The 18921-nt window shown below is 46.9% G+C and overlaps 1 protein-coding gene across 7 annotated transcripts in view; it reads left to right on the top strand.

Moving 5' to 3' along the window:
• heph (polypyrimidine tract-binding protein 1 heph) overlaps positions 1-18921 on the top strand; it is a 113627-nt gene that overhangs the window by 61618 nt on the left and 33088 nt on the right. For 5 of the 7 annotated variants that reach the window (XM_069041381.1, XM_069041377.1, XM_069041376.1 and 2 more), the window contains one exon: positions 5444-5545. In XM_069041381.1, the coding sequence (XP_068897482.1) occupies positions 5453-5545 (93 nt within the window). In that variant the 5' untranslated portion in view covers positions 5444-5452. Of the gene's footprint in view, positions 1-5443; positions 5546-15318; positions 17554-18921 lie in introns of those variants that run through there. The other 2 variants (XM_069041382.1, XM_069041379.1) reach the window with 2 other exon arrangements.

Below are 18921 nucleotides of genomic sequence, written 5' to 3'. Positions count from 1 at the left end.
CCGCCGTCCCCCTGCTCGCTGACCACGACGGCCTCGTCTCTCGTTTTCTCGTACTTTTACTTTTGAGTGCGGAGCGGTGCCGGCGGCGGCGTCGTACCTCTCCTGAACGCCCCCCCATCCCAAACCACCCCCGAAATTAATTTCGGTTTCACGTAGCCATATTGTTTTGATTTAATTAAGATACCTCCCGCTCACTTTATTAACGGCGAATTCGGTAGTGCGCGGCGGCGATACCGCCGCATCCGTGTCGTAATGACGTCGGATACACCGGGTCCGGGCTTTTTCCACCCGAAGAAAATTAATAGCTACAATAATCGGTAAAGAGTTAATTACGATCGACGTGCCAGACGCTTAATTAAGTGCGGCTCTTTGTGGGGCGGCGAGTTTGTTTAGCGAGGATGCGGGACAAAGGACGGCCGTGTGTGGGGTTTTTTCCTTTCCCTACCTACCACCTTCCGGTTGTTTTTCTTCATCCTCTTTACCTGCAGAATTATTCCGGCCTGGACAAATATAATTCCTTCTGGAGGGGCCGACACCTTTTGTCCGAAACGGAGAAAAAAGGGACCCGATCGGGGTCGTGCGGTCGTGATGGGTTTTATTTAGGTCGCGGGACTCGGGAATAAGCAAATTGTTTACCTTCCTTCCCGAATCGAAAAAGTCCGACCCATCGATCCAGAGATAATGGAACGGGGAATTCCATAAATAGGTCCGGTCCAAGTCGAGATCCTCCCCGAGAATTTTGTTATTGTGCCAGATACACTGTGTCGGAAGAATTCTAGGCGTAATTGAAAAATAATAGGACTTTTTATTATCCTTCTTGGGACCTATTCTTAGAACTGTTTGTTTTATCGTTAAGTCTTCGGAAATAAAAAATAAATTTCATCGGGGGGCACTTGGGACAGACATTTGCCAGTCGAGTTCGCCTTGGCGTTATTAATCCGGCGGTGGCGGCGGCGGCGGCGGCGAAGAAATGTTTTCGGGCCAATTAATGTCGACACGCCATGAAAAGTTGGTCCGGCCATCCAACAGGTACCGAACAAATGGCCGTGTTTCCGTTTCAGCTCACGTCACTTCCTTCCGCTAATCTCTTTCTGATTGCCTAACTTTGACATATATATTAGACCCAGGTTTCGACGTCTCCGCCTCCCCTCGTCGTCGGGGGCGAAAAATAAGGGGCCTTCGTGCCCGGGGCCCTCTCCCCGAATTACGACCGTCCCCGGCTTCCGGGCGCAATTAACGAAAGACCTATTCCGGGCACTTAGACCGGATTTAGTACGCGCGTTACTTCTCCGGGAACAAGAGGCGCGGAAACAACGAACCGTGACATCTGGAGTATGCTGAGTGTGACGGTACGAAAATGCGGAGCCGTTGCGGCCTGCTGGCTTCCTTTGTTGCCGCCGTTACTGTTATTATCTGATTGGCGGCGGCCGTGTGGGAAAGTTTCCGCGCGCGGAGGAACAATGACGTTTTCGCGCCGGTTTTATGCCTTCGGATGCAGTTGGGGGGCCTTCGCCGCCGCGTTGTCACCGATAACGGCTTCGTCTACAAAAATTGTTTGCTCCCAGCAAATATCCTCCGGTCGGCCGGAGGTTCCCAAACGGTCCCACACTCTCGCTCTTCCATCGCGTTCCCGCACGGTCGAAAACAGTTTGAGGGCCGCCGGGTCGCCTCATTATTCTGGAAATAGTCGGAAAACGGTTCCGTCAGCACTGTTTATCCCACATCTGCTTATCCAATAATATTTAATAAGTGGATTTATTGTTTCATGTCGTTGATCCGATAATTGTTCGAGTCGCTGCAGCGTTTCCTATTTCTCATGACATGATTGTTGTTGGGAGCGAGATTTCAGAAAATTGAAATGTTGACAGCAGAAATGACTGACTCATTTACGTGGAAACGGTTACGTCTGTCAACATGGGAACGGAGCCAAGAATTTTTCCGGAGTAAATTGGTGTGATTTATGTCAGTTTTTTTAGCGTGATTGAAGTCGGTCTGATTAGGTTAACCGACGATTGATAAATCAGTTATTACAAATGTGTCTTGATTTATCGAGCGATATTTTTTCGACGAATTTTATCTAAACATTTTTCGCACCTCCGTTGCATTTTAATAAACGTGACATCCGCAACAATCTACGGCGGGCACTAAACCGGGATTAATGTTCGGAATCATCATAAATTCGTCTGATTTTATTGGATTATTTATTACGAGTATGGCAAAGTTAGAGCCGACGAACGTATGCAGTACATGACGGACGACACCTAAAATACTAAATATTGGGCAGTAAAAATCGAGCGCATAGTCGCCTGTGCTGTGATCTCGCGAGCGGCACCATCTGCCTCGATGTCGACCCGTCTCCCGCTGCGCAACTGCGCCGCTCGCCTCGCGCCGATCGTGACACCAACTATATATTCAATACTGTCTTTTGCTTTTGTCACGAGACTATTAAGCTCGGTATTGTCTCCACGCGTCGCATTCCTCGTCCGCGACAACTTTTTTCCTCGGTCGGGCTTGATTAGATTTCACACTTTGTGACACGAAACTGATCGCTTTCAGCCGTTCCCGACCTTCGCGCCGGACGAATCCGTCTCTTCGCGCACCAAGAAACTCTTTCGTCGCGAAACGAAGACATAATTTGCCGAAGAGACACTCACCACACTCCATGGTCATGGAGTTTGTCCGATCTCGGTCCTGCTGGAATATTTCGTTGTATTTTTGTTGCGGTTTCCTGTTGAGATTCTTGTCTTATCTCGTTCCATTGTTCTCGGCTCATTATAAGCGAGCATAATTTTCACATGGAAAACAAGAGCGGGAAATAATACGGGGAGGGTACCCACGGTTCGGTTTGTCGGGTCACAAGGTCCAAATTGTACCAGAAGGAAAATTGAGACAGAGAAGGTCGCGCAAGCGATCCTTGGGGGACACCTCGAATGTATGTTGCTTTTGGCACACAAGGAGCGCACTCGAACGTGACAAGGAGGTTGCAGCGCGGCAAGGATAATCGAGGAAGACAAGTGTGCCACGTAATTAATCGATGCTACCGAATTTAGAGCGGTCGGAGGTGTTTGTGCGATCCGATTTTTGTGGAAAACCTATTTCGAAACGGCTTTTTGGCAATTTTAAAGAAAACTCACTTTGCACCGCAGCTGAAAGCATTTATTTATTCACCTGCGGCGGTGTCAGTGCGGTGCCAACGTCGTCTCCGGTGCAACATGCAGACTTGCACCATGTCGGTATGTCTGAATGTGCCAGTTTAACATCGCGCGCAGATTCGCGGATTGTTTTGATATCGAGAGGATTAGGCGGATTTGCCGGTCGGTCTGTCACAAAAACCGAGTGATCGCTCAACGATCTCGACGTGTTCTCCTCGCTTATTGACAGGATCTCCTTCCCCGTTCGCTTTGGAGTCGCCAAACCGACTGGAACAGCGAAACTGTCATCTCCCGGTGCGTTTCCATTTTTACGTCGTCACGAACCCCCGCCCGGTCCCTCCGTCAAAGGGACTGGGTCTCGTTAACAGACGGCGCCGTCCACAAAGGCGAAGGAGTCGTGTCCGTGGCACCCTTCCGGGCCGCGTCCGTGCGGTCATTAGGGCGGCCGCCCTAATTCGGCTCTTTCTTTCCTCCCATCCGTCATCTCCGCTCGGACGCAATTAGGGAACGAGCCGGTTTTCGATCGGGGAACCACCACCACCGCCACCTAGGCAGTCTGCGAGATCGTGATGATTAAGTGTCGGCGGAAATTTCAGCGACTCGAATGCCAGCCAGAAATTCCACTCGACACCGCGAGACGCTCTAGCTGATGTACAACATCAATTAGCGCGTTTTGGACGTTTTCCAAAGAGTTTTTCGCGAGCCGCGTCGAGGCCGTGGCTTAATTGACGGCGACTATTTGAGGGGTTATTATTGACCGTGTCACTTTAATTGAGGCGATTCCTACGGTCGCAGCAGCATTTTTCCTGGCTCCTTCTCGTCCTGAATCCCAACTCGGCGCGCTGCAGCGCTCCTCTCTTGTCCCATCGCTGTTCCTGACCAGATGTGCTTAACTGTCCATTGTCCTCTGCCCGGTGGTATGTCATTGTTATGCTTTTAATTGCGGCGCTAATAGATTCACTTCGACGGTGGTCGCGGTGTTCCCACACGTCAGCCCAGAGGAGGTTCTTGACGTTGTTCTTCCGTGATTCAGTGTATCCCACGAGTTTCGTCTGCGGCGCGCTAATCGATTCCATCCCGTGGCGGAAGTCGTCCGTTCCGAGAGGAAGACGTTAAAGAAAACTGAACGGCGGAGAAGAACGGACGCGCGTCATAAATATGTAAATGTTCGTCAAACTCGGAATTGGATTAAACGAGTAAAACAATTGGAGGTGGGGAGAGGGGATAAAAGGAGGAGATTAATTTTTCTGCGAGGGCTTATCTCGAGGATCGGACGTCATCAGGAGCGGGAGCGCATCCGTTCGCCCGTTCCGGAACGAAATTATTAACTTTTATCAGGAAAGTACAACAATATTCACGGGCTGATGATGTCGACTCGAAATTGAAATGCGAAAAGTTTCGCAATTTAAAAGTCGTTTTTCACCAGCGACATTTTTAACGTTATTAGCGCGCGGAGGCAGGACACGGCGGCGTCTTCGGAATCGGCGGGGAAACATCTGTTGCGGATGCAGCAGGAAGTTGTTGCTGGACGAGGAACACCTGTTGCGACGCGAAAAATACAAAATCCTTCCGCTTTTATTCGGAATTTATGGTAATCCGGTTTTATTAACTCGATAATTAAATTTTCTACTATTTGTCGTAATTCGGGTGTAAAGCGATTACGCGTTCCTGTTTGCTCCGAGTCGGCACCGGGGGGATTTTTTCCCGCCCAAATATTTGTCTTCGGCGCTTCTCCGACGACCGCCCGACCTGCTGACGATTAGCACGTCAGGACAAATGGGCGGCGATGAAATTTTAACGCGATTACGCGACTGCACGAGGAAAAAAGGGCTTATTATTCCGCTCGTAAAGTGCTTTTTACATATTAAAGCGCTCCGCTGCTCCCGACGAGGACGCCAACGCTCCCGCGTCCTGTGCACCGCTCGGGAGAGATTTTTTTATTTATTTTTCATTATGCTACCTGGTTGAATGCAGCGCGTACACAAAAGGCCGTACAGGTAAATAAACAGAAAACAAATTACCACCGTGGAAAATATTGCGCGTTGATGACACTCCTGGACGGCACATCGGAATACGGATTTTCGCTGATGGCCTCTGTTGCACGATTTAATGAACTCATCCGATTGTTTCCGCGTACGTTTAACGATGTGCTTTTTTCCCTTGTTCTGTGTGTATCCGTTTCCACGCGATTAGTTTTTGCACGACAGGCAGATGCTACCGGCAAATGCCGGATTCCGGACTAAATCTCGTCCGACCGAATGAATTAATTTCGACCATTTTTTTTTTTGCAGGCTGACAGTATGATGTCCTGTCCGCTTCCCATCGTTCCGGTCATTCAGACGCTTCCAACCATCAACACCCAGCCGGACTATCCGATTCACATCGGAATCAAGGTGAGCTTTGAAAGTCAAAAAGCATGTAGAGCGTGTCCCGTTGCGCTACCGACGGACAGATGGCGCCACGCACTAGTCGCCTCTAACAGCAAGCGACTGTGTGCCTAAACCCTTCACTTTCTGAATCGCTCTAAAGTTTCTGTCCAAAGAGTGTGGTGGTTTGGCTTTCTCTTAAAAAGTTGCAGATGCATTCTTTCTTTGTGTCGCCCGATAAAGCTTTCCGTTTGCGTTTCCCCCAGAGAGTTTTGCAACTCTTGGTTTGATGTGTGTCCTTAACTATTATCTAGTCCCACTGCAGATAAGGAGATGGCACAGTATGTGGAGCGCCACCGGCAACATTCGACAGCGTTGCCCGTACGAGTGGATCCTGAATCGCAGAGCGGTTTGACTTTTTTTTTCCTGTGGCTTCATTTTCTCGCGAGCTGAAAAATTTGCGGGAACCTATCGAACACCATAGAGAACCGTTCCCTTCTCCTCCCTGTCGGCATCGCGGAACTAATTAAAATCGTAACGGTTGGAATTGAAAATTTTTTTAGTTCAAGTGTGGAATTTACCCATAATAGCGAATAGAGTTCCGGTCGGCTCTCCCGGTTATTAATTTTTATGTTTGATCTGGTCGGTCGCTTTCCGCTAGTTTTAATAAAAGCGTTCGCGTTTAGCATTTTCGCGGAGCGAAATTCAGCGTGATTTTCCGACGAGAACGGCAAGCCCGCTTCTTCAAATCGGATAAGGCAAGCAATTATCTAAGCGCAGTTGTGTTGTTCTTCTTCTTAAGTCTTGTTTGTGTCCGCCTCAGTTGCTTCCTAATTTCGATGAATAATTACGGCGCCTTTATTTGTCTTGTCGTTTGCGGCGTCGTTTTAAAACCGGCGCAACTCCCGGAAGAAAGTATCGGCTAACCGCCTCCAGAACCCGACCGATCCACTTTCCGATAGATTCGTTGCGAAATTTGATAAGTACTTGATATGATTAATACTTTGGCCCGTAATTATAACCGGAGTTGGTCGGCGGCAAGATTATAAAAGCGCCCGTAGCGCGTCGAACTTGTGGAAGTTTGCCGGGGCAAAGGTTGCGCCACCGCACCGAGAGCGGAGGAGTTGCCGGCGTATTATGTTTTGGCGGCGGGTGGCGGTTTTTTCGGGGCGCTGCTTGTCTTTTTTCGGCACAACTCGGGCCTCGAATTTCCGCACGCGTAACCGGAGGTTGCCTTGTAAACCGTCTCCGGGGAGCCATCCATCAATTAGGGGGGGCAGAGCGCGACAGACGCCCTCGTGCCCGACGATCTGTCACCGACAGAGCACGGACCCGACCGCACATCAGACAAACGGACCGTCGTCTGCTCTAATTACCTATGCAGCGTCCACCTGGGGGACTCCGCCCGCAAGTTTGGCGCCCAACGGGGGGCGAGTTTTTAACTCTTTCGAGCGCGCCGAAATGTTACCAAGTGACGTTCGAGCACCGAGAGAGCGAAAGCATCACTGATTTACCGTGAAATGGAGTTTATATTACTTCGAAAAGGTTAATGACACGCTGATTACAGCACGACAAAGAGTTTGTTCGTTTGAACTGAAAGATTTGTGGTCCTTCGAACCGGATAGACTCTACGACTCTCACTGATGTCGCATTTATTTTGGTCGTATCGGTGTGTTAACAGATTAAACGGATGGATACTTGTGCGGAGCCAGTTTTGGAGTAATGGAGAAATAATTACAGTATTGTTTGTTCTTGGTGTTTTCGTTGGCAACGCTTTCGACTATCAAGGCCGTCTTCGGGTCAACACCCATGAATTATCTTCTTTAGCGAACTTATCATTATGGAGAGCGAGTGTTGTGGGAGGGGGGTCGAGTCACAATTTAGACATCCGGAGGTGCTTCAAGGTGAGGTAAACGAGTCCGGATCGGAAGAGTCGCGGACCGCAAACGACAAAGAAGATGATTCCGGAGACCGACGATTGAAATTAACGTTTCCGTACGAAAATCGAGCCGGAGCCGTCTTCCGCGTAACGAATTAATAAATTCCGACCCCCTCGACTCGGTTAATTTATTTGTGCAAAGTTTGCGGTAGTAATTGAAAGGTATTTACACAGAGTCGTGTCTATCCGGCGACGTTTGCGGTGTCGCTAATAGTCGAACGGAATTAATTTTGATCGATTCGGTCCGCGCGAGCCGGTCTGACCTCCCGGATTTTTCGCTCGCCGCTTCCGGTCGGAGGTGTTTTCAAGCGGTCCTCCAGGACCTCCATAACCGCTGAGCTATCGGCCTCTTCGGGCGCATAAGGCACCGTGCACTAAATTGTCCGTAATTTGAAATCCCCGCTGATCCTAACGAACTCCGAACCGTTCCCCGACGCCGCCGCCGGGAATCGGCCGCCCCTTTAGAAATATGACTGTTTTTTGTTTTTATGACGTGCCGTATTTATCTTACCGGCCCATCACCTTTTCAGGCCGACTAAATTATTCATGCTCTCCATTTTATTACGTGCCATCTTTGCGACTCGCATTTTTACATTTTATTCGGCCAACGTAATGGATTTTAAGATGATGTACAGGAACGAGTGGGGGCGGCGGTCCCTTCCGCTCCCCGTCGCGACTTTGTCCGGTGCTGAATACATTTTTGTGTCGAAAAGAGAAATGATTAGATCCGGGGAATGTGCGGCGGCAGCGGCGGCGGCTCCTACAAACAACGACACTACAGCTTGTAGTGCGGGGCAAATTGGAAATTCCTGACGTTTAGCGCAGACCGATCAATTAGGGAGGATCGAGGCTCTAATAAAGCGCATTCGTCGCACCAAAACTCGAAACGAGATTCCTCCTCTTCGGTCGAAATGGTGGATGCGCCGGGTCGACCGTGGAGGCGCTCCGGGGGCAACCACGTGTTGAAAATAGTCGAGCTATTAGAGCGGGAATGTTTGCGGGTAATAAATTTCGGGCTCCCTTTTTCTTTTTTTTTTATATAAATTGATATTTTATGGTCTCCGGGGCTAAAGATCTGGTTACTGGGTGGATTTGCGAGGTCGGCCCTGATCTACAGCCCGTCCATTGGTCAGATGGATGTCCACACACACAAATTGATTTTGCCTTGTTCAGATTTATGGCCTTTATTGAGATAAATTCTTGCTTTCTTCTCCGCAACGCTCCCCCTCCTCCTTTTATTCTTTCGCCTTGGGCCACTATACTCAGGGGTTATATTTATTTCAGAAACATGTTTTACGGCGCACTCTTTCAGACTTAACTATAAAATACGCAACTGTTTTAATATTTAAAGGGCGCCGGCTCATGCCCACTCGCATACGTCACTTAGCGATCTGGATTTTTTCGTCGGACACGAGCTGCCGCAGATGACAAGGACAGATTGTCAAAAGCACAATTAAATGCAGTTTTGCAGGAAGTAATTTACGCCCGCCGGCTTCGAATTTTCTCTTAAGATACGAAATAAATTGCTTTCCACAAAGCGATCATAATTTACTCGGATCTTCATGTTACCCCCGGATGGAGGGCTCGGAACTGTTTTGCTTCCCGTCTTTGTCGCTCGGAATGCAACAAGATAGCGCGCACGACCACACCGGAATCGATCATTTAATCGCCGACTAGCCCAATTTTTTTTCCTTGAAATTCTCCTACGGCGTTCGCTTTCGAGCGTGCGAAAGCACGAGCTCCGGTCCCGGTGGGACCCGCTCGGGGTGGGTTATTGAAGCCGGAGGGTGTGCATAATGCTCAGCCTTCGCCACCACGTGCGTCTAATGGTTGTTGCATCATCATCTTATACAAATTTTGTCTTTTTCGACGTGGCGTTATGAGAGCCGGAGACCGCCCCCCGCGCGACAGATGGCCGTCGTTTACCTCTTGTAAAGAAAGCTCTAACCTATCTCTTATGCTCCGCCATTTTTTCCTTTACGACCCCGGTCCCCCTTAATGTCCTACCTGAACAGTACGGCGTGTCATTTATAGGTTATGGTGATGTTTATGGACGTGTAAATAATAAAGATTGCCCGGGCTCCCGCCCCCCACCCTCGCTTCCCGAATAATGTACCCGGAGCTTTTTTGATTGATGGCGCGCGCCCTCCCACAATGCGATTCATTAACCGCCCCGTTTGTGTTGCGATAACGCGATTGTTTTATTGCGGCGAGCGCGGGGGTGCACCGACGACGACGTCGTCGTCCTTTGTTTTTTCGTCGTCGCCGTACCCCCGACCCCGGCGGAGGGGGTCGGCCGCGTTTTTCGCTCTCGCCCCGCGACGCGTCTCGATATCTGGTCGAAAAGTGGGGTCGGTGGGGCACGGATGCGCAGGTCGTCCACGGCAGGTATTGATGCGCGCACAGGTGAGGCTGGCAACGCGCCGCCACAGGTGCACAACCCTCCCGTGCTCGACTAACCCCTTTCCCACCGCCCCCACGGCGCGATCCGGCCCGAGCGAAACGGTCAAGATCGGCTGGGACGACCGCCATCCGCTAATTCTTTCATTTTTACGAATTTCCCTATTCCGAGCCTCATCATCAGACGGTGCGAGCCACTCGGGAATTTGCTTCATTCTTCGGTGAGGCGCGCCGCACTAAACTACAATCTCCACACGTCTTCGTATGCGCCTGATATGTTTTAAATCTTCCTCTGTGCCCTATCCAGAAGCATCAACAATGGTGGTTCGCGGTGATATTTATATTTATTTATTTTGCCGATGAATAAAACATCCAACCGCAACACATATGTTTGCAATAAATTTACATTACACGTTTCCAGTATCGAAACGTCCGGATAAGCTCTTTATCGTTTATTTCGATGCAAATAACGATTCGCGAATTTATTAATCTCCCGAGCCAAATCTTATTTTCGGGAGAAATGAGCTTTTTGGCACCGTCACTGTAATTTCTGATCTGGCAACTGGTGAATCGGAGTTAATCATTAAATTATTTAGCGATAATTAGATCGTTTTGGACTTTACGACGGTACCAGAAATAATTGAGGAGAGGAGCGAAGAACGAAGCGTTAAATTGCGCCAGAGGTGCTGAAATAGATTTTTTTTTGAACGGTCGCTGCCAAATTACCTAAAGTAACGACTACGGATTATAAATAATTGAATGATTGTTCTTCTGCTGTATTTTGATGGTTGTGACAGTCGACTAACCACGAAACACCAGCGCGACATATGTTGTGGTCATAAATCACCCGAATTGGAAGTCTAGTCCAATAAAAATGCCGCAATTTTAGCCAAACAAATTAACTCTGTTATTTAAACAAGAATGCTTCAAATTCTTCATTTATTCTAATTTGCGGTGTTGGAACGCGCCTCATCCTATCGAGACAATTTTTCCGATGCTGCTCCGCAGAATTTTCAATTTTGATATCTGCAATTATTCACCGGGCCCAAATGAATTTCTCTGATGCGACGATAAATTTGTCAGGTTATCGGAATTCAGACGTTAATATTTCGATTAACCGTACTCATTAATTCATCTTTATCTGGAATACCTTTCGCTTGATTAAAGTGGAGGTAATTTATGGGGAATTTTTGCTCGGTTGTATCGCTTTCTGCTCAAAACAATGGCACCCATCGTTAACGAACCGCCGCCCCTCGATCGCTCATCGAAACCCTGCCCCCGAGTCGCACCTGGGGGCGCGTTAATTACTGATGATTTTGCTCATTGCGTTTTTGGCGGTTTCCCGGCGAGAAGGGGTTAAGGCAAGGGGGGCGACCGAGCTTGCATTCGATTTTAGGCTCAGGGAGATTTACCGTTGTTTGGTTTGCTCCCGTGCAATCCAGGATGAGGATGGCTCAATCTGGACCTGTCTTACGTGCTTTCCTTTACGATCCTCGAACTGTAAAAATAACCGAAGACCTGGTGGGAAAATAGTGATGAACAGTTCGTCGCGGCGCGATTTAAGCCTCGCAATTGGGACCGCGAAAGCTCACAAGTCCGGCTCGTTCTCCGTGCTCGACTGTTAATTAGTGTGGAGAGCTTTGTGCCGGCAATCCGATCAATTGCGCCCCTTCAAGCTTCAAAGAGGAGTACCACTCGATCGTCGCACCGATGCAACATCGGCGATCGTTTTTGGTCCTTGGTCGAGTGCTGCCACTGAGTCGACCGGGTTAGGTGCCAACAGATCTGGCCCCGTCCGAAGAATCGCCCGCTCATCAGTTTGCATTTTAAATATTATCGTCTGGGTTGGGGTGTTTACGTTCCGTTGAACTTTATTAAAAGCTCTCCGTTCGCAATTCCCGTCAGCCGGGTTTATTGTTACAAACGTCGCTGTTTATTAAATTATTTATTCGGGATGATCGCGAATACGTTTCAGTTCTCGTTTGGGGGGATTCGAGTTCGTTAATGCCTCCTCATAAACAGCAATTAATATAAAATTTATCAAATCATTATTTTCGGTTGGGCGAGTAAGCCGCCGAATGAATACGAATCGCTAATAATGTCGTTCGATATCGCAATTAAATTGTTACACGTGTCAAAATTACCGGAGCCGCGGAGGAAAAAAATCCTTCGAGCTCGACGTGCGAGAAACAAAAATTTTAATAACCGGAATGGGAAGGAGGAACTTAATTAAGATCGTAAACGCTCTGGAACTTTGTTCTACTTGCATCGCATTCTTTTGAAGTTGTAAAATAGAGTAAAATTGATTACGGCATTAAAAGCTGAAACCGTTTCGGATAATCCACCGGGGATGTTTGCGTCGTTTCTCGATTAATCTCGTGGAGAAATTTGTTGCACCGGACTCGCCATTTTTGAATTTTTCCGGTGGTCGTGAGAGCTCAAAGCTCCGTCCGCTCAGTTTTTTTTTTAATTCCGCTTTTATTCGTGATAATAGCATTAAACGAAAATTTTCATCATCAGGGCGGCGAACGGTCGTTTCATAAAAAAATCTAAGCCGACGTCCGTCCATTTCGTCTTTGTTTTCCGTCGGAATCTCCTGGACATTTTTCTTCATCAGTCGGCATTGATTTGAATGGTGCGGACGACGTCGGGCGTCCTGATCCTGCTCCTGGCCAATTTGCGCTAATAACAAGGAAGAAACGTGCACACCTGATGTGGGGGGGCTTTCCGGGCTCCAGATCCGGTCCGATTAATCATCCGATCTGAACGTTTTTAATTCCGCCGACCATAACACACGATTCTCTTAATTACTCCACGAACCGAAACGTAATCTAATTAGCCTGCGCCATGTCATAATTATTATCCTCGCTCACATTATTTTCATTATTTTTTTTTTTTTTTCATTTAATAGCAATGCCTTCGGCGTGCAGTCTCGCTGTTTCGGTTTTAATTCTTAAATTGGTTCGTGTGCTCACCGCTCGCTTCACGGATACGGTCTTGTGGTTTTAAATAACCGCCATTATTTTCCGACTTTGCACAGTTTGTTTGTCGTCTTCTTTTTTTTATCGCCCCACTTACGGGGATGTCCTCCGGAGATAGCGTCCCGGACGTATGCAAACTCCGTGTGTAAATCGCCGGAGCAAAGCTTTTTGTTTAATTGGAAAAATCCGGGGATTGCGGAAGGAAATTGCGCTCCTAAAGATGACGACGACGCGTGACCCTTGCACCGGAAAGTTTTGGAGGGCGGCGCGTCGCAGGGACCCCCGCTTCTCCGGAAGATTGACGGGGCCGTTTAATTCCGGATCGCACGTGGAAAAATTGATGAGCTCGGGTCGAGCGCAACACGTAGCCGCCGCCACCCCGACTCATAAACCGGACGTGTCGCCCCCCGCCCGGAAAAAGTCACCGTCGCCGATCGAGGATAATCCGGAATTAAGCGGTGACGGTGGACCTTTTTCGAGCTTTTACGACGCGCAAAGGTCGCAAGGACGTAATCAGGTTCCGTTTCTCTTAACCAAAACGGCGGCGTTTATTTATTTATTTTTTTCTTCTTTCTGTGCCTCCGTCCGTCGAGGGAATAACGCCGAACGGTCGGCGGCGCATCGGAGATCCGGGGATTTACATCTCGCCGTGGCGGCTGTACAAAGAAAGGGAAAAAAACACGGGCATTAAGGACGGCCTGATCCCCTTATAGCCCGGAGTCGATGCCCAAAGCTCCGGCTTACGATCGGGGGTGGTCGCCGTCGGAAAGCTCCAGAAATGGCGAGTTGGCGGCGTAAAGAGGCGGCCGATGGACGCCTCACATCGAAGAGGAGGGCGCGTTTTCGCCGACGGCCTTGACGAAATTGTCCGCCGTGTGAGGTGCAGCTTCGCTTCGCGACTACTTTTTTTCGTCGAAACTGTTTAATTAACCGATCGACGGTTGATTTCATTTGCATTCGTTCAAATTTGGCGTCCCACGCACCGGTATGTTATTATTTAATTCTATCATTCAGTTATTTGTGCTTGATTTGTCCATTAATTTATCGTTTTGTTTGTCGGAGCGTAATTTCCGAAGTGCAGCAGCGAGCGCAACTTTTAATTTAGGATATTCGATATGCGGCTCCATAAAAATCGCGATTTGATTTTAAATTAGCAAACATTTTGTCGAAACGTGACGGGTTTGATGTGCACCGTCGTTTTTATGCGAATTTGAAAGGAAATCGTTTTTCTCGATTTTTTTTTTCAACTTTCCTCCTCATCAAATAATGATCTGAACGGAAATTGCTCTGATAACTTGTAATTTATTAACGTCCAAAGTGAGACCCGTCGAGAAAATCTGCGCGGAGCGGCAAATTATTTTAAGAACCTGTCCGCGAACTTCGCAACTTTCCCAACTCTCCAAATCGGCGATCCAGGATTCGAACGTCCTCACGTCGGCGGACATCGTTAACGGCGCCCATCATAAATCAAGCGGAGACAAATCTGGAGATGCGCCCGGCCAATCAATTCCCCTTCCCGTCCCGGTCCACGCCCAGGAAATAGGATGTTTAAGTAATTTGTTACTTCTGACGTTCCATCTTTCGGATTAGAGCTCCGAATTTCCCACACTCCGTATCACCGGCGACGCGCGTTTCTTTGTTTCCGTAAGAACTGGGAAAAGCTTATCGCTGGAAATTTACGACTTTATTACGCCGACACTAACGAGATTAAATACCGAATGTGGTGGGTACGCCGTGAAAATCCAAAATAGACCGGTGCGCGGCGGAGGTAGATGCCGGACGCCGCCGCCCCCCATGAATTTTTGATGCAGGGTTCTGGAGGAGAGAGTCTCGTGCCCCAGGATGCGGTGTTAATTACTATCGTGGTAACTTGCTCCGGCAGTAGATGGTTTGTTTAGGAGAGCTTTGCGCTCGCAATAATAATAGTAATAATAACGTTCGTGGGCGAATCAACAATTTATGAATTGTATCGACAACTGTGAAAACATTCGTTAATAATGCTATATTATTATACGAGTTTAATAAAACGTTGTATTATCACACAAGTGCTTTAATGGAACGAATGTGATAATACGTCTTATTAAACGAGTGTAAAATACTATTTTATCTACTTTGTTTTACTAATTCCTGAAATTTCAAGTGCTCAATTTTTCATATTAGACTAGGGACTTTCGCGTGGGTTACTAAATTTTCACTCGTTACCTTGACGCCTGACGTCAAACGGCTGATATTGCCAATATAACAAAAGCTAAAAGTTACCAAAAACAGTTTAATAATATGATTCATTATTAAACTGTTTTCGATATAATAATGAGCCCATTTGTAACGTGAAGCGTTACGGAGGAGTTTTAATCGAAGTAATGTCAAAATCTTGGAGGTGGTGGGTCACGTGGGAAGGATCCTTGTAGCGCGAAGTGGTAATTTTTGGTCATGTTGGGTAATAATTCGTCGGGAGAGGGTCCCGGTGTGTCGTTTCAGGTGCGAGAGCGGCGGCGGCGGTGGTGGCGGCGGCATGCATCAGGTTGTATCGATGCGGCGTGTGCGGGATGCACGGATGGGGTCCGGCCATGGCGCAGGTCCGTGATGGCTTGGTGCTCGTCTTGGTTCGCGGTGCGGCACAGGCACAGTCCGGGCGAGAAAGCCAGCGAGTGCGGCGGTCCACACCTCTAACACTTCCTACGAACTACTCACTCTGTCACCGGTCCTTCACTAGACATCACATCCTCACACGTAACATACACACGTCCTTCCGGGGAGCTGCGGCCCCGCGTGTCGAACGAGACAACAACCAACAACAATCCGCGTCACCACAAGCCGACGAGAGCGCGCCCGTCTTTCTGCTGCTGCTGTCAATCAACGCCAATCTATTACGTTCTCACGTCACATATTAATACAAACACGAAATCTTTTTGGTCTGTTGCATTTCGTACTCGTCCGAGTGCTCTATTTAGTGTACGATCTGATCTTTCAGTCGACGGAACTCGCCGACCACCAAGGTAAAATCCAAGCAATTTTTATCAATCGCTCGCAGACCGCCACGTTATTGTTTCGAGACGCACTCGATCCAGATCCGATCGACGTTCCTTTTAGTACAAAAAGAGAAAGAGAGAAAAAAAAGCAACTTATATTTTTACGACGATATCGCTTACCATTAATTGTATCATAGATCCGAGAGGCAGGCAGTACTGCATGTACACTCACTGTACATAGTGTTGTCGGTTGTTTTTTTCGTTTTGGCGTTTTTGAAGGCAAAGACGACGCGTCTTGTCCAAGAATTAACGACAATCATTGATCACTAAGTGTAAGTAAAGTAAGTTTGTTGTACGTGTGATAGACGCGTAGATTATCTAATTAGTCGAGAGTTCTGCCGGACGACCGGCGTTCCTCCTCGAGTTTCTTGACCTGAGAGTGGCTCGCTGCCCTGTCAGGAGTCGTTGACGGCCAGCGAGTTACCAACCGTACGTACACACACACATACATATACACAAAACACCGTCCTCAACGAGACCGACTCTCCGAGACGAGCTTTATCGTATTATATACATATTATATGTAGATATATAATATATATACCTAGTTAAGTACGTTCGAAGGGCCCAGTGCAATATTTTTTGGACGCGACCGCCGCGCGTCGAACTCGCAACCAAGTCAATAAAAAATATATTGTTCTTCACTTGCATGTTGTCACATTCAGATTAATCGTGTCAGTCACTATTCGATGTTCGTGGTGTTTGTGTCTTAGACAATCATTTTTTCTCTGTATATATAAAAAAAATATATATATATTATATACTATATACCGGTAGGTTTCGCACTCGACACATCACATCCACCTTCCTACGCGTTTCAATTATATTCGAACATATCCTGACTGTTCGGTGCAGACAATCGGTTCGCGTTGTTGTTATTGTTGTTGTTTTTGCTCTTAATCGAGTGCCGAATCAGATTCGGCGTGAAGGTTGTGTGCAACACTAACAGTATTATCTTCAGATAGAAAGCAATTCTCAATACAATATCGTTTTCGACCATATCGATCATCCAAAACAATTATTTCGCGCAAACATAAATTCGTGTTAAATACATATCTCTAGGTTAATCAATATATTAAAAGAAAAAAAAATAGTATATTTTATCTAAAGCAAAGTTTATATATCGCTCAGTTATTGATTGTAATCAAAGTATTTATAGATATTTATATATACATCTAGTTGAGAGTAGCGTTCAGACTGCTGCTACTACTACTAAGTAGGTGAATAACTTAACTTAAGTAATCAGTAGAGTAAAACCGAGACAATCGTGCAATATTAGCAAAGGATACCAAATATCAATTATAAGAGACAATCGGAGTACCTATATAGTATCTATATAAGGCTAGGACAATCTTGGTCGCGTTTAGGTGGGCCGCCGCGACGCCGCCGTGATAAGTAGTGAGCCGATAGTACATTGCAGCAACCACGACGTACTTCCTGAACGCCCCCGGCCAAATCCCTTACGTAGTGCCCTTGTGTCCCGTCGTGCCCTGTCCAGAGATCGCCGCCCCTCCGACTGCGTACGCCCCGTCACCGGTGCCCTGTCCCTGCGGCCAATGTGCCCCCCCGCACATGTACACTAACCACCTGGCCGCCCCCAGCACTCTCATCGTCAACCGCTACACAGAAATCAACTACTTCGACAACCCGCCGACGGCCAACTTAGAAAAGTACGTCTACGACATGGTAAGATAAATATGCACAGTTTTGTTAATGTGTGACAGTTGTTGTGGGTGGCGGCGGCGAATCTGCCGCCGATTCGAGACGCGTCCGAATCTGGCAGGTTCGCCTGGACCACGACAGGTGTTTGCGTTGTTGTGCCCATCAAGAAAGTCTTCCGACCGCCGTCCGGAAGAAAGTCTAGAATGTGTTTGACTTTGACGGGTTCTGCAAGAAAGCAGATTTGTTGGAACAGCTCGCCACACATTCCGAACGCTGTTTCATTGCAGAAAACCACCATCTGGTTGCATTTTTTGCCAACCATTTTATAGCAGCGCAACCGTCAACAGTCGAATGCGACGACCTTAGTAGAGATTTTGTACACTTCATGGTACCGCATAATTAATATTTTTTCATTAATATTGTTGAAATTGGAATGTCCGACATGTCTTCGAAAGTGGTTTAATTCCTTCAAGTAGATTTAGATTGTTTTCTCCAAGAATTTTAGGAAGGAATTTTTTTTTAAAACGAATCCGCAATAAAAATTATCTCAACGTACAAATCTGACTGATTATATTATTCCGGGGAAAACCCTGGATCATGTAAGTTTGTTTGAAAAAATTATATTGTATTATAAAAACGTCTTTCTTTTCGACAATTTTTTTTGAAAAATTCACAAAAATCACTTTCCATTTCCTAAATTACAACCGTTTCTTTTGGCAGTTAAGTAAAAACTTGTGTTTTGTACTTTTTTAAGGAAGCATTTGTCGATTCTCTAATTTATAGCGCTTGTAGTGGTTATTCTCTTTGAGATGTTGAGTGTTCAAATAGTAACAGTTTTTTGAAGCGATATTTTTGGATTTTAAAAATTTTCGATCAGCTCAAGAATGTTGTGGTTAATAAAGATTACTAATTATGACAATTGAGCTTTATGACAAGAGATCTTTCCCAATTAAGATTTTCAAAAGATTTTTATTGTGCGAAACCACCATTTCTGCAAAAAAAATAAAAACTAGGTATGTACAGTCGGTTGTAAAAAAATCGAGAGCACTGCATTTTCCTATTTTTAACACATGTAAATCAGGCTTTTCTGAATTTTAATGGCATCGTTTTTCAAATAGGTTAAGTCTGACGTAAGAAATGAAAAGTTTTAGCCGATTTGTGTCTTCTACATTCTCTTTTTTCAAATCGATTTTCCAAAAATCGAAATAACTTTTTCAGAATCATATTTTTAATTGTTTGACTCCCAGATGCCAAAAATGTACATTTCTTAACATAATTCGCCGTCACTGTGTCAAAGTTATTTTTCCATTTTGCTTCTTTCCACAAAATCGTTAGCAAAAGTGACGGACGGATCCTGTAATTTTAAATATCTGACTGGCAGACGTTCCTCGC

This window comes from Tenebrio molitor, chromosome 3, assembly GCF_963966145.1.
Source record: "Tenebrio molitor chromosome 3, icTenMoli1.1, whole genome shotgun sequence".
NCBI lineage: Eukaryota > Metazoa > Arthropoda > Insecta > Coleoptera > Tenebrionidae > Tenebrio > Tenebrio molitor.
Note: the sequence above shows the minus strand (reverse complement) of the source record. Positions and strands in the feature narration are given on the sequence as shown.